Source organism: Colobus angolensis, unplaced genomic scaffold (assembly GCF_000951035.1).
Source record: "Colobus angolensis palliatus isolate OR3802 unplaced genomic scaffold, Cang.pa_1.0 Scaffold16, whole genome shotgun sequence".
Lineage (NCBI taxonomy): Eukaryota > Metazoa > Chordata > Mammalia > Primates > Cercopithecidae > Colobus > Colobus angolensis.
Genome location: NW_012114710.1, coordinates 11,139,361 through 11,151,783, shown reverse-complemented (window position 1 = coordinate 11,151,783; position 12,423 = coordinate 11,139,361). Strand labels below are relative to the sequence as shown.

The 12,423-nt window shown below is 39.5% G+C and overlaps 1 protein-coding gene across 1 annotated transcript in view; it reads left to right on the top strand.

Annotated features, from left to right (window-relative positions):
• Positions 1-12,423, top strand: part of ATP6V0D2 (ATPase, H+ transporting, lysosomal 38kDa, V0 subunit d2) — a 58,908-nt gene that overhangs the window by 38,498 nt on the left and 7,987 nt on the right. Inside the window, exons 3-5 of the mRNA XM_011937092.1 lie at positions 6,740-6,918; positions 8,738-8,817; positions 10,184-10,261. Coding sequence (XP_011792482.1) covers positions 6,740-6,918; positions 8,738-8,817; positions 10,184-10,261 — 337 coding nt within the window. The remainder of the gene's footprint in view (positions 1-6,739; positions 6,919-8,737; positions 8,818-10,183; positions 10,262-12,423) is intronic.

Genomic DNA, 12,423 nt, shown 5'->3' with positions numbered 1-12,423 from the left:
GATTCTCCTGCCTCAGCCTCCTGAGTAGCTGGGATTACTGGCACCTGTCACCATGCCTGGCTAATTTTTGTATTTTTAATGGACACGGGGTTTTACCATGTTGGCCAGGCTGGTCTCGAACTCCTGACCTCAGGTGATTTGTCTGCCTCGGCCTCCCAAAGTGCTGAGATTACAGGTGTGAGCCACTGCACCCAGTCTTACGTCCATTTAAAAACATATGCAAAAACTGAAATTTAAAAAAGAAAGAAATGAAAACCTATATTAGTGAATAATTTTGAACATTCTATAAGACAGCAATCTTTCCTCTGTCGTACATGTCCCCCTAGGTCTAAAGGATGCTTTCCAAGGGTTATGGAGACAGCAGTGATTACAAGATGACCAGTTTCCAGATCCTGAGTGCCTATATGTATATGTACTAAAACTACCTAAGAGTACTTGAAGCCAGAACACTGTGCTGGGTTCCCATTATCACCTCCTTATCACAACTCTTCTTTTTCCACCATCCTTTTACACCATACTATGATGTATAGCCCTGAGGTATAAAAAACTTTAGGACACTAAACAAACCACAAGACTATTTGAAGTATTAAAGTGTTTTTTTTTAATTGATACATAACCTTTTCTATATTTATGTGGTCCATGCGATGTTTTGGTACAGTTATAGAATGTGTAATGATCAGGTCGGGGTATTTGAAGACTCTATTACTTTGAGTATTGGTCATTTCTGTGTTGGGAGCCATCAGTCTATTTTGAAATATGTCATAACATTGTTAACTATAGTCACTCTGCTCTTCTGTCTATAGATTCATACCTTTTATCTAACTGTTTATTTGTACCTCTTAATGTACTTCTCCTCATCTACCCCCCACCCACCCTTTCTAGCCTCTATTTTCTGTCATTCTATTCATTACCTTTATGAGATCAGCTTTCTTTAGTTCCCACACATGAGTGAGTGCATACGATATTTGGCTTTCTGTGCCTGGTTTATTTTACTTAACATAATGACCTCCAATTTCATCCATGTGGCTGCAAATGACATATTATTCTTCTTATGGCAGAATAGTATTCTATTGTGTATCTATACCACACTTTCTTTACCCATTCATCTGTTGATGGATGCTTAGGTTAATTCCATTTCTTTGTTATCGTGAATAGTGCTGCAATAAACATGTGCATGCAGGTATCCCTTTGACATACTGATTTATTTTCCTTAGTATAGATACCCAGTAGTGGGATTGCTGCATTGTATGGTGTTTCTGTTTTTAGTTTTTTGAGATATCTTCATACTGTTTTCCACAGTGGCTGTGCTAATTGAAATTTCTACCAGTGGTGTATAAGAATCTCCTTTTCTCCACATCCTCTCTCCAGTATATTTTATTGTTTGTCTTTTTAATACTGTCCATTCTAAATGGGGTAAGATGCTATCTTATTGCGGTTGAAGTACTGGCATCTTGGAGGACACTAATGACTAAAAGGTAGAGAGAAGACCGATTGGCTAAGAAACTTGAGACCCAGGAAATGGCTTGGTTTTGAGTTTCTTGGGTTTTCCTTTTGTCTCATACACTCCCAGTTGGATGCTAGAGAATCTTACAGCCCAGAAAGCCAACAGGCACATACAAAAAACCCCCAAGAAAAGCCTGTTCTCTCTAGCCAAAGGACCAGGAAAGGGGCAACCTCACAAGTAGAAAGTCTTTCTTTTTTGAGACGGAGTCTCGCTCCGTCACCCAGGCTAGAGGGCAGTGGTGCAATCTTGGCTCACTGCAACCTCCACCTCCTGAATTCAAGCGATTCTCCTGCCTCGGCCTCCTGAGTAGCTAGGACTACAGGCACCCGCCACCATGCCCAGCTAATTTTTGTATTTTTAGTAGAGACGGGGTTTCACCATTTTGGCCAGGCTGGTCTCAAACTCCTGACCTTGTGATCTACCCGCCTTGGCCTCCCAAAGTCCTGGGATTATAGGCGTGAGCCACCACGCCTGGCCACAACAAGAGTATCTTTAGATACTAATGGCTCTACTCTAACCAAGTGCCACGGGAAAAACTGCAACACCACCCCTTTAAGCAAAGACTCAGTGGGGGCCCAGATGTCTACCCTCACCTGGCTGTAAATGGGGTCAGAGAGGGCCAAGCGGGAAGCTGGGCCTTTGACCACTGCCCAGCAGTAATAAGCCCTCTTTTACCTTGATGTCAGTAGAGGCCACAGGCAGAGTAGTAATAAATCCCAGAACGAGAGGAGAAAAAAAGAAAGGTTGAAAAAGTATTCAAAGAAATAATGACTGAAAATTCCCCCTATTTGGCAAAAGACACACAGCCACTGATTCAAGAAGCTAAGTGAAAGCCCAAACAGGAAAAATCCAGGCCAAGACATGTCATAATCAAACTTTTGAAAGAAAAAAAGATAAAACAAATCTTGAAAGCTATGGGAAATGACTCCTTACTGATAAGAGAGAAGCAATTTGAACCATAGATTTCTCATTAGGCACCACGGAGCCAGAAGCAAGCAGTGTAGTATTTTTCAAGCACTAAAGACAAGAAAAAAAATAGCATTTTGTAGTCAGTGAAAATATTCTTCAGGAATGAAGGGAAAATCAAGACATTCTAAGATGAAGGAAAACTAAGAGATTTTGTCACCAGCAGACCTACACTAAAAGAATGGCTAAACAAAGCATTCAAAACATAAGGGAAATGATAAAAAGAGTAATTTTGAAACAACAGGAAAAAAGAAAGAACAGAAAGGAGAAAAATATGGGTAAATACAATACACTCTTTCTCCTCCTGAGTTTTCTAAATTGTATTTGACAGTTGAAGCAAAATCATTACACTGTCTGATGTGGTTCTCCATGTATATAGAGGAAATATTTATAACAGTTATAAACAGGGAAAGAAAAGACACTTGAAAAGAAGTAAAGTTTTTAATACTGCGCTAAAATTGAGACAGCTACTCTAAAAAATAGTCTTGCAGTTTCTTAAAAATCTAAACATACTCTTACTATGACTTTTAGCAACTGCACTTCAGGGCATTTATCCAAGAATAATAAAAACTTATTTTAATATAAAAATCACCACACAGATGTTCTTAACAGTTTTTGTTTGTAATAGCCAAAAACTAGAAAAAAACACAAATGTCCATCAATAGGTGAATGCTTAAATACATTGTGGTATATCAATACCATGGAATACTACTCACCAATAAAAGGGAACAAACTGTTTACATGCAACAGCTTGAATGTATTACATGTATCTCAAGAACACCGAGCAGGGCTAAAATAGCCAGTCTCAAAATGTCACTTATTATCTACTGCCAGTTATATATTATTCAGAAAATAGCAAAATTATAGAGTGGGAGAACTGATTCGCATTTTCTAGGCATTGGGGGTGGTGGGTGGGAAAGGGTGGGTGTGACAATGAAGAGGTAATACCCTGGAGAGCTTCTTCACTGAACTGTGTTTTTCTTAGAAGGCGTTTCTCTTTTCCTATCTCATGCCAGAGTGCTTTGTGAATGACAGTCATTTCTCAGCTATTGCTAATGACACTGAAGTACTCAAATTTTTATTCAGAGAAGAGCAATTCCTCTAACTTACCAAATTATGGCTCTATATTATATGACCTCTTAGCAACTGTTACAGCAGCAGAATGTGGTAGTTATCATACAGAAAATATATTACAGTTACCTGTGAGATCCTTAAATAAGCTAGGGAGCAGGAGGAGAAAGAATAGCTCTAAGATCAAATGGAAATGTTAAAATATCATCTGGCTTGAGCTCTTTTATCTGAACCTACTAGGGAGAGCCAGCACTTTGATTTTAGGGACCCAACTCTGCTGCTTGCCAGCACTGTGATCTTGGGCAAGGTATTTAGTACTGCTAAGACTTGGTTTTCCTTAATAATGGTTCTTACAGCATTGAGTTGTTGTGAAGCTTGAGTGAGAGTGTGCACATAATTACTGCCACATAGTAAAAACCTCAAAAAGAATCAGCATTTAAAAAATTTTTAATATCCTAAAATTTTTGAAATTGAGTAATTTGCTCATCACAGTTTTAGGTGACTATGATTTTTACAGGTGTCAAAGGACATTTGTCTAGACCATGAGTAGGAGAAAAATTAACCTAACTGAATGGGTGGCTCTGTCACTACTTATGAGGATAACTATCTAAAACAGGGGTTTGAATTAGGTAAACACCCTGGTGTCTTTTTGTTCAAAACTTATTCAGGTAATGTCAGCAATTATTTGCTTCGCAACCATTGCATGCATGACCCCCTGGAGATCTACAAAGATTATAGTCTGGAGAAAGTAAACGGTCTTCTGGTTACACTATGTCCCTGTCACCCCAACAGCCAATGATAATTATATACCTGGTACCTATGTGTGATGGAGATGAGAAAGGGGACAGGACACCCCTGTCCCTCATCGTAGGCCAAGTCCTGGGTTCTCAGTGTTTCTGAGCAACACTGCAAGAACTGGTGTTATTGTTCCATTTTAGAAACAAGGCCACTCAGTAAGAGTTGAAATAAAATTGAACCCAATCTATAAAGCTCTTGCTCATTGCCATATAGGGCTTAGCCTGTCTATTAGTAAAAAAGTAAAAATAAAAATACTTAATACACACACGCACATATTGTAGAGGCACATATGGGTGTTATAGGCAGGCTGCATCCTACTCACACCATTGACGTTGGTCGCCTGTCAACGTTGCTCTAACAGTCCTCTGCTAATTGGGAATGTTCGCAGCTCGGATGCTTTTACATTGCAGGGGGGTTGTGGGGAACAATTAAATGTCTGGAGTCTGCTAAGGATTATTAAGTGCTAGCAATTGCCCTCTCAGGTAATTGCTTTTGAGCCATAAAAGGACAGTTAAATAAGCACTTCCATTTTAATATCATTTTGAAGAGATAAAAAGGATTCTAAAATTCCATAGTGTCTAAATTTGGTACTGCTGTTCAGGAGGTGAAGAAACTTTATAGTCATGTGCTTTTTATAAAGGGATAATTGCCTGCTTCAAAAACTTCTTTAGTTAGAATTTTTGGGGGTAAGCTGTAGAAGCTCCACAATGAAGGAGACCCCCTTTTCCAGCCAGAAATGAATTCCCTGCCCAGGAAGTCTGTCCCCCATGCAGCCAGACTCTAGAAAGGGGCTGGGAACTGGGGAAAAGCACCTTTCAAGGCAGAAGGAGGAACATTTGAAAAGCCCCAGAGGTGAGAACACAAGGACACTCGGAGTTTCCTTTGCCTGGGCCGAGCACTGGAGCTGGGGCTGGGGCTGAGCATGTGGGTCCCAAAAGACAAGATGAGGAACTTGGATGTTAAGGGCAACGGAGGATACTGACTGCCCTTACTGTATAGGTGTTTGTTTACCTCTTCTCCTGTTTTAATATTTACATAGGTGATAATGTTCCCTTCAGTGTAAGGGCAGTCAGTATCCTCCGTTGCTCGGCCCAGGCAAAGGAAACTCCCTGAGTGTCCTTGTGTTCTCATCTCTGGGGCTTTTCAAACGTTCTTCCTTCTGCCTTGAAACGTGCTTTCCCCCAGTTCCCGGCCCCTTTCGGCTGGCCAGCTCCTACTAATTCTTCAAGTTTCTACTTGACTGTCATTTCTCTAGCAAGTCTAATTCCAGGACTGGTTAATGTCCAGCTATGATTCTCCACACCACCCTAGAATTTATTTTGCATAGCATGTGTGCCCTGTTGTGATTTATTGTAAATGATTCTGTGTCCAGTTCCTCACTTAAGCTGTATTCTCTGTAAAGGAATGCCCTAGGTCTCATTTACTTCTCAACCTCATTGCTTGGAATATCCTAGGTGCTGAGTACATGAGTGAACCGGGACATGCACCCAGGATATCCTGAGCAGACCTTATATCAAATAAAGAAATCACATTAAAATGATTAAAATATGAATTAGTATGAATTAATAAACTCATGGGGATGTGGGTGATCTCATATGAGGACAGAATTACACAGTATTTTTTAGCATTAAATTTTGAATCCTCAGTGATAGGCTTCATTGCAGATTCAAATATAGCAGTCACTTTTTAAAGCAGAGTAAGATGCTTCAGGTCTGTGGTTTTCAACTTTTCAAGCCCTTTGTCCATTCTGATAAACCAAACAAGTTCACACCCTTACCCCCGCCCCATCGCATTTGACAGTGACTATGGAGGGGCTGCTTCTGCATATTCCCACCAGCCAAGGTTTTATTTAGCTAGTTGTTAGAATATTGAATATGCTTTTTCATCGCCAGGCACAGACACAGTGGCTCACACCTATAATTCCAGAATTTTGGGAGGCCAAGGTGGGCAGATCACCTGATGTCAGGAGTTTGAGACCAGCTTGGCCAACATGCTGAAACCCTGTACCTACTAAAAATAAAAAAATTAGCTGGGCATGGTGGCGAGAGCTTGTAATCCCAGCTACTTGGGAAGCTGAGGCAGGAGAATCACTTGAACCCGGGAGGCAGAGGTTGCAGTAAGCCAAGATTGGGCCACTGCATTCCAGTCAGGGTGACAGAGAGAGACTCTGTCTCACAAAAAAAAAAAAAAAAAAAAAAAAAGAGTATTGAATATGCCTTTTCAATTTATGACAGTCTCAGAGGTCATATATTTTTCTCCACATCTCGTAAATTCCAGTGTTTAAAATAAAAAGAGACTCATGTATTTTCTGAATGAAACAGTGTGTGTATTTTTTACTTGTAGGATTCTTCTTATCCTTTTGCAGTTGTCCTCTAATGATTGAGTTGTCTTCTAAACCAGGTGCAGTTACATGATAGACAATGTGATTCTGCTGATGAATGGTGCATTGCAGAAAAAATCTGTGAAAGAAATTCTGGGGAAGTGCCACCCCTTGGGCCGTTTCACAGAAATGGAAGCTGTCAACATTGCAGAGACGCCTTCAGATCTCTTTAATGCCATTCTGATCGAAACGCCATTAGGTAGGAACACTTAGGTAATTTGGTAGCTGCTTGTGTATGTTATCACAGTCATTAGAAAATGTACTATTTTTTCTTCCCTGTGGTCCAAAAGAAAATGTACTTTGATTTCACAGATTTTTTTCCATGTATACAGTAGCATACTATGCAGATTCCCGGAAGTGGCAGAGACATTAAGGAATCATCTAGTTCAGCTCCCTCATTTTTCAGATGAGGACAAATGAAGCAACCTGCTCAGATCACATGTGAACCATTTGTAGTAGAGAAGGAATTGGGGCTCATCTCTCAACCTTCAAACCCTTCACTTTATACCAGGTCATAGCAAATAAATAATAGAACTTGTCATTCTTCAAAAAAATGTAATTTTCTAGCTTGGTTTTATAGGATTAGTTTCTTGTCCTTCCATTTAAACTTCTGTCTAGATAAGGTTGCATATAGGAAGCATTTTGTTTCGGGAAGTTTAAAAATGTCATTTTTCTGAGATGCTCAAGAGCATGACTGAGATGTCAAGTCATCAGAAGCAATGATGAAATGATGGTTAATTTCATTATAATTTGGCACTAACAAGAGTTGTAGTATTCAAAATGCTAAAGAGATAATTGTATAAGCATCATTATCTAATATTGTCAGGAAATCTGGATAGTAGCAATTCACTATTGATCATTTGTCAAAATAGTTGCTGTTTAAAATAGATATTTTAAAAAGGAAAAACAATATTTGTGTCATCATTAAGCACCCGATGCTGAGATAGCATAGGCTAGTCGAGAGAGGTTGAGACCGCAATCAGACAGCCATGAGCATGAAGCCAGGCTCTGCCCAGTCCCAACAAGGTGACTAGGAGCAATTCAGTTCACCCCAGTTTCCTCATTTTGGAAATAATCGTGTCTTTTTATAACCGAGTTTTAAAAATAAAACACAATTTAAGTACAACTCCATGCTTGGCACATACTAAAGTTGCAAATAATAAATATTATCATTAGATAGTAGAGGACGGGGGACTTCCAAAAAAGCCTTAAGTGAATAGCTCCAAGGTGTTGTGAAGATTAAGTGAGAGTATATTCAGTGTGTAGTGTAGTGAGTGAGGTTTAGGGCAGTAGTCCCCAACCTTTTGGGCAGCAGGATCTGGTTTCGTGGAAGACGACTTTTCCAACATGGGAGAGAGGGGATGGTTTCAGGATGATTCAAACACATTACATTTATTGTGCACATTATTTGTATAATTACTACATTGTAATATCTAATGAAATAATGATACAACTCACCATAATGTACAACCAGTGGGAGCCCCGAGCTTGTTTTCCTGCAATTAGACAGTCCCATCTGTGGGTGATGGGAGACAGTGACAGATCATCAGGCATTAGACTCTCATAAGTAGTGTGCAACCTAGATCTCTCACATGCACAGTTCACAATAGGGTTTGCTCTCCTATGAGAATCTAATGCTGCCACTGATCCGACAGGAGGCGGAGCTCAGGTGGTAATGTAAGCAATGGGGAATGGTTATAATTACAGTTGAAGCCATTCTCTGGCCCACTGTTCACCTCAGCTGTGTGGCTCAATTCCTAACAGGCCACGGACTTGTGTTGGTCTGTGGCCTGCGGGTTGGGGACCCCTGGTTTAGGGCTTACACATGATAAATGCTTAAAAAGTAATAACTGTTTTCATCCTCATTACTATTAGCCTTATTTAGTTGAGTGTATGGATTGCAACTCTGCAGTGTTCTTGTCAGGAGTGAGCAGAGGGTGGTGTGTTCAGGATACATTTTCTACAGTTTATAATCTTGCTTAAGATTCATTTTTTGGTATGGCAATTTCTGCTTTCAGCTCCGTTCTTCCAAGACTGTATGTCTGAAAATGCTCTAGATGAACTGAATATTGAATTGCTGCGCAATAAACTGTACAAGGTAATGGTTTTCCCAAACATTGTGTTTTTCTTGATTACACAATATATTGTGACTAGTGTTCTCTAATAAAACTTACATTGCTCATTAACCAACTTCTACAATTATGAAACTGTGCATATTTGGAATATAACTTTTATAGTTCTGGCCTGTTCTCTAGTTAAATGCATGCATATCAGCTTCCCCTAGCCAGCAAGATATTTGAGAGGAAATAACATGCCCTGTTCTTCCATATTCCCAGCTCCTTGCATGGTATCTGGAACATAAAAGGTGTTTGGATGGTGGTAGGTGAATAAGTGGGATGAACAATATCAATCCATTTAAAGCAACCAGCACACATAGTAAACCTTCTGTTATGCAGTGTTCATCTCTGACCTCAATCCTGTTAGTATCCCTGAATCTCACAGCTAATCTGCCCACACAATTTTAATCTACAGTGTGCAGCATACCAGAATGAACAATTTGTGTACACTGCATCATAGGTACCACTTTGCATAATCTGATTGTCTGTCTGGACTGTGCTGCCACCATTTGAGTAGCTGTATATACTATAGACTGAGCAATTCTGTCCATTTTTACTCAAATAACCATAGCCTCTTTAGACACTCACACAGAGTAACTGAATATATACAGCCATGCCATATATATGACATGCTGTGTTCAAACATGTGGTCCTTTCAAAAGCGTATTGCAGGCGGTGTTCCTTTTGGAAAAGTGACTTATGGGTCTAGAGGAGGCATCTTTGAGATATAACTAACAGAAGGCACTGTTCTAAGTAATTTATAGGCCTTAACTCACTAATCCACCTGGCAAAAATATGATGTTTATGCTATCTCCATTCCTCAGAGGAGAAAACTGAGGCTTGGAGAGCCAAGGTTTCTTTGGAAGAAGTCAGTTAGCTAAAAAGTATTAGAGTTGGGATCCAAACTCAGGCAGTCTGACTCTACAACCTTTCCCATATAGCTCCATGCTCAAAGCCATCCGAAATGTGCCTCTATAAGAGATTAAATGTCAGCATAGGGCTAAATCTAAAATTATTCGCTTATCTCAGAAAAGAACTTGGCACTCTTGTTAAAATAGCAAGAATTAACCATATGAAATAATCCAAAACCATGCAAAAAAAAAGTGCTTGTTAAGTAATTATAAGTTACGATAAATGCAGTTTTGTCCTTTTCTGGATTTCTTTTTTAGTCTGTGCAACATGCTGCAATATGAAAGCTTCTACCAAATTTATTATAAAATATCTCCCTATGGGAGATGTAATTCAATTTCCATTGAAGCATTTAATAAACCATGAAAAGCTGACCTAGAAATTTTCAAAAGGAATATATATTCATTATATCACTTTATGATCTGTTTTCTTTTTAAGTCTTACCTTGAGGCATTCTATAAATTCTGTAAGAATCATGGTGATGTCACAGCAGACGTTATGTGTCCCATTCTTGAGGTAAGAAAGAGTCCTTGAATTTTGTTATGCCATATAAGGTGCTTACATATTTTTTATTATTTTAACCTTACTTAGATTTCCTTATCTTTGAAGTTTTTTTTTAATCTAGAAATAAGACAAGCAGTACATTTTACTATATATATTATTTGATGTATTTGGTTAAGAGTTGTATTTTCCAACTCTTTAAGTTGGAGCCTGGAAGTTTTCTACATGGAAAAGTTAGCTTGGAATTAGAAAATAATAATGCTTACACAGATGTGGCTGTGATTCATTTTGATGTAGTATGTAAAAAATAGATTATAAACAATAAAAATTTAGTATACTGTTGTTACTGGAAAAGAGTCCCAATCCAGACCCCAAGAGAGGGTTCTTGAATCTCAGCAAGAAAGAATTTGGGTCCATAAAGTGAAAGTAAGTTTATTAAGAAAGTAAAGGAGTAAAAGCATGGCTACTTCATAGGCAGAGCAGCCCTGAGGGCTGCTGGTTACTCGTTTTTATGGTTATTTCTTGATTATATGCTGAACAAGAGGTGGATTACTCATGTCTACCCTTTTTAGAGCATATAGGGTAATTTCCTGACATTGTCATGGCATTTGTAAACTGTCATGGTGCTGGTGGGAGTGTAGCAGTGAGGAGGACCATGGTCACTCTTGGTTTTGTAGGCTTTAGCAGGCTTCTTTACTGCAGCCTGTTTTATCAGCAAAGTGTTTATGACCTGTATCTTGTACCGACCTCCTATCTCATCGTGTGGCTTAGAATGCCTAACCATCTAGGAATGCAGCCCAGTAGGTCTCAGCCTTATTCTACCCAGCTCCTATTCAAGATGGAGTTGCTGTGGTTCAAATGCCTCTGATACTATGAGTAATGAATGGACTATAGACACTCAATAATGACCCAGATTCCCTCTGGTGAGGGACCATTGGGCAGCTGGGAACCCCAACAACTTGGCACCAAAAGTCCACTATAACTTCATCCACAGGGACATTGTACCTTATAAATCCTAAAATAAAGGCTGCCCCAAGCATTCCATGAGCATTCCAGCTTTTGGCAGGAAGACCCCTTGGCTATGTGATTCACAGTGGGTAAGCTCATTTAATTACGTGTCAAACGCCACCATTGGTATCTACCTCTCTAGGTGATGTGATACTCTTGTTAATTCCTCTTAAGGACTACAGATTTCATCTATGCTTAGGAGTCCTCTTGCATAAGAATATTGACCTGCAAATGCATGGGAGATTCAGGGCAGAGATCAGAAGGATTTGTGGGGCATCCTGCACATAATTTGCACTGAGTATTTTACATCGATTCCTCTTGCTAGTGAATAATTTCCTAATTCACTTAAAAAGAAAAAAATATCACTTTGGGCTTTTAAAAGCCCTTACTTTGCCCTGTGAAACTAAATTTTATCTAAAGAATATTTTTCATCATTACATTACCTGGTAGAGTGACTTCACTGGTGGGTGGAATTCTGATTTCAAGAAAAGCCTAATAAGCATTACCCTTTAGGTAAAAAGAAAAAAATTAACTTCATTTGCAAATATTTCAACCTAATGCTCTGAAACCACATATGATAAAATTAACTCCCCTCAAAACATCTAATCATTAAAATTTTACTTGCTTGATGACTGGTGATATAGAAAAAAGAAACAAAAAGTTTTATAGTTGAAGATATTTTGCTATTCCTTATTGAGATTTTGTTTGTGTTTTTGAGATGCGGCCTCACTCTGTTGCCCAAACTGGAGGAGTGCAGTGGCATGATCATGGCTCACTGCAGCCTCGACCTCTTGGGCTCAAATGATCCTCCCACCTCAGCCTCCTGAGTAGCTGGGACCACATGCCCATGCCACCATGCCCAGCTAAGTTTTTAATTTTTTTGAAAAGACCAGGTCTTGGCTGGGCACGGTTGTCTCATACCTATAATCCCAGCACACTGGGAGGCCAAGGTGGGTGTAGCACCTGAGGTTGGGAGTTTGAGACCAGCCTGACCAATGTGGTGAAACCCTGTCTCCAATAACAAAACAAAACAAAAATTAGCCAGATGTGGTGGTGCACGTATGTAATCTCAGATTCTTGGGAGACTGAGGCACAGGAGGCATGAAGGTTGAACCCGGGAGGCAGAGGTTGCAGTGAGCCGAGATTACGCCACTGCATTCCAGCCTGGG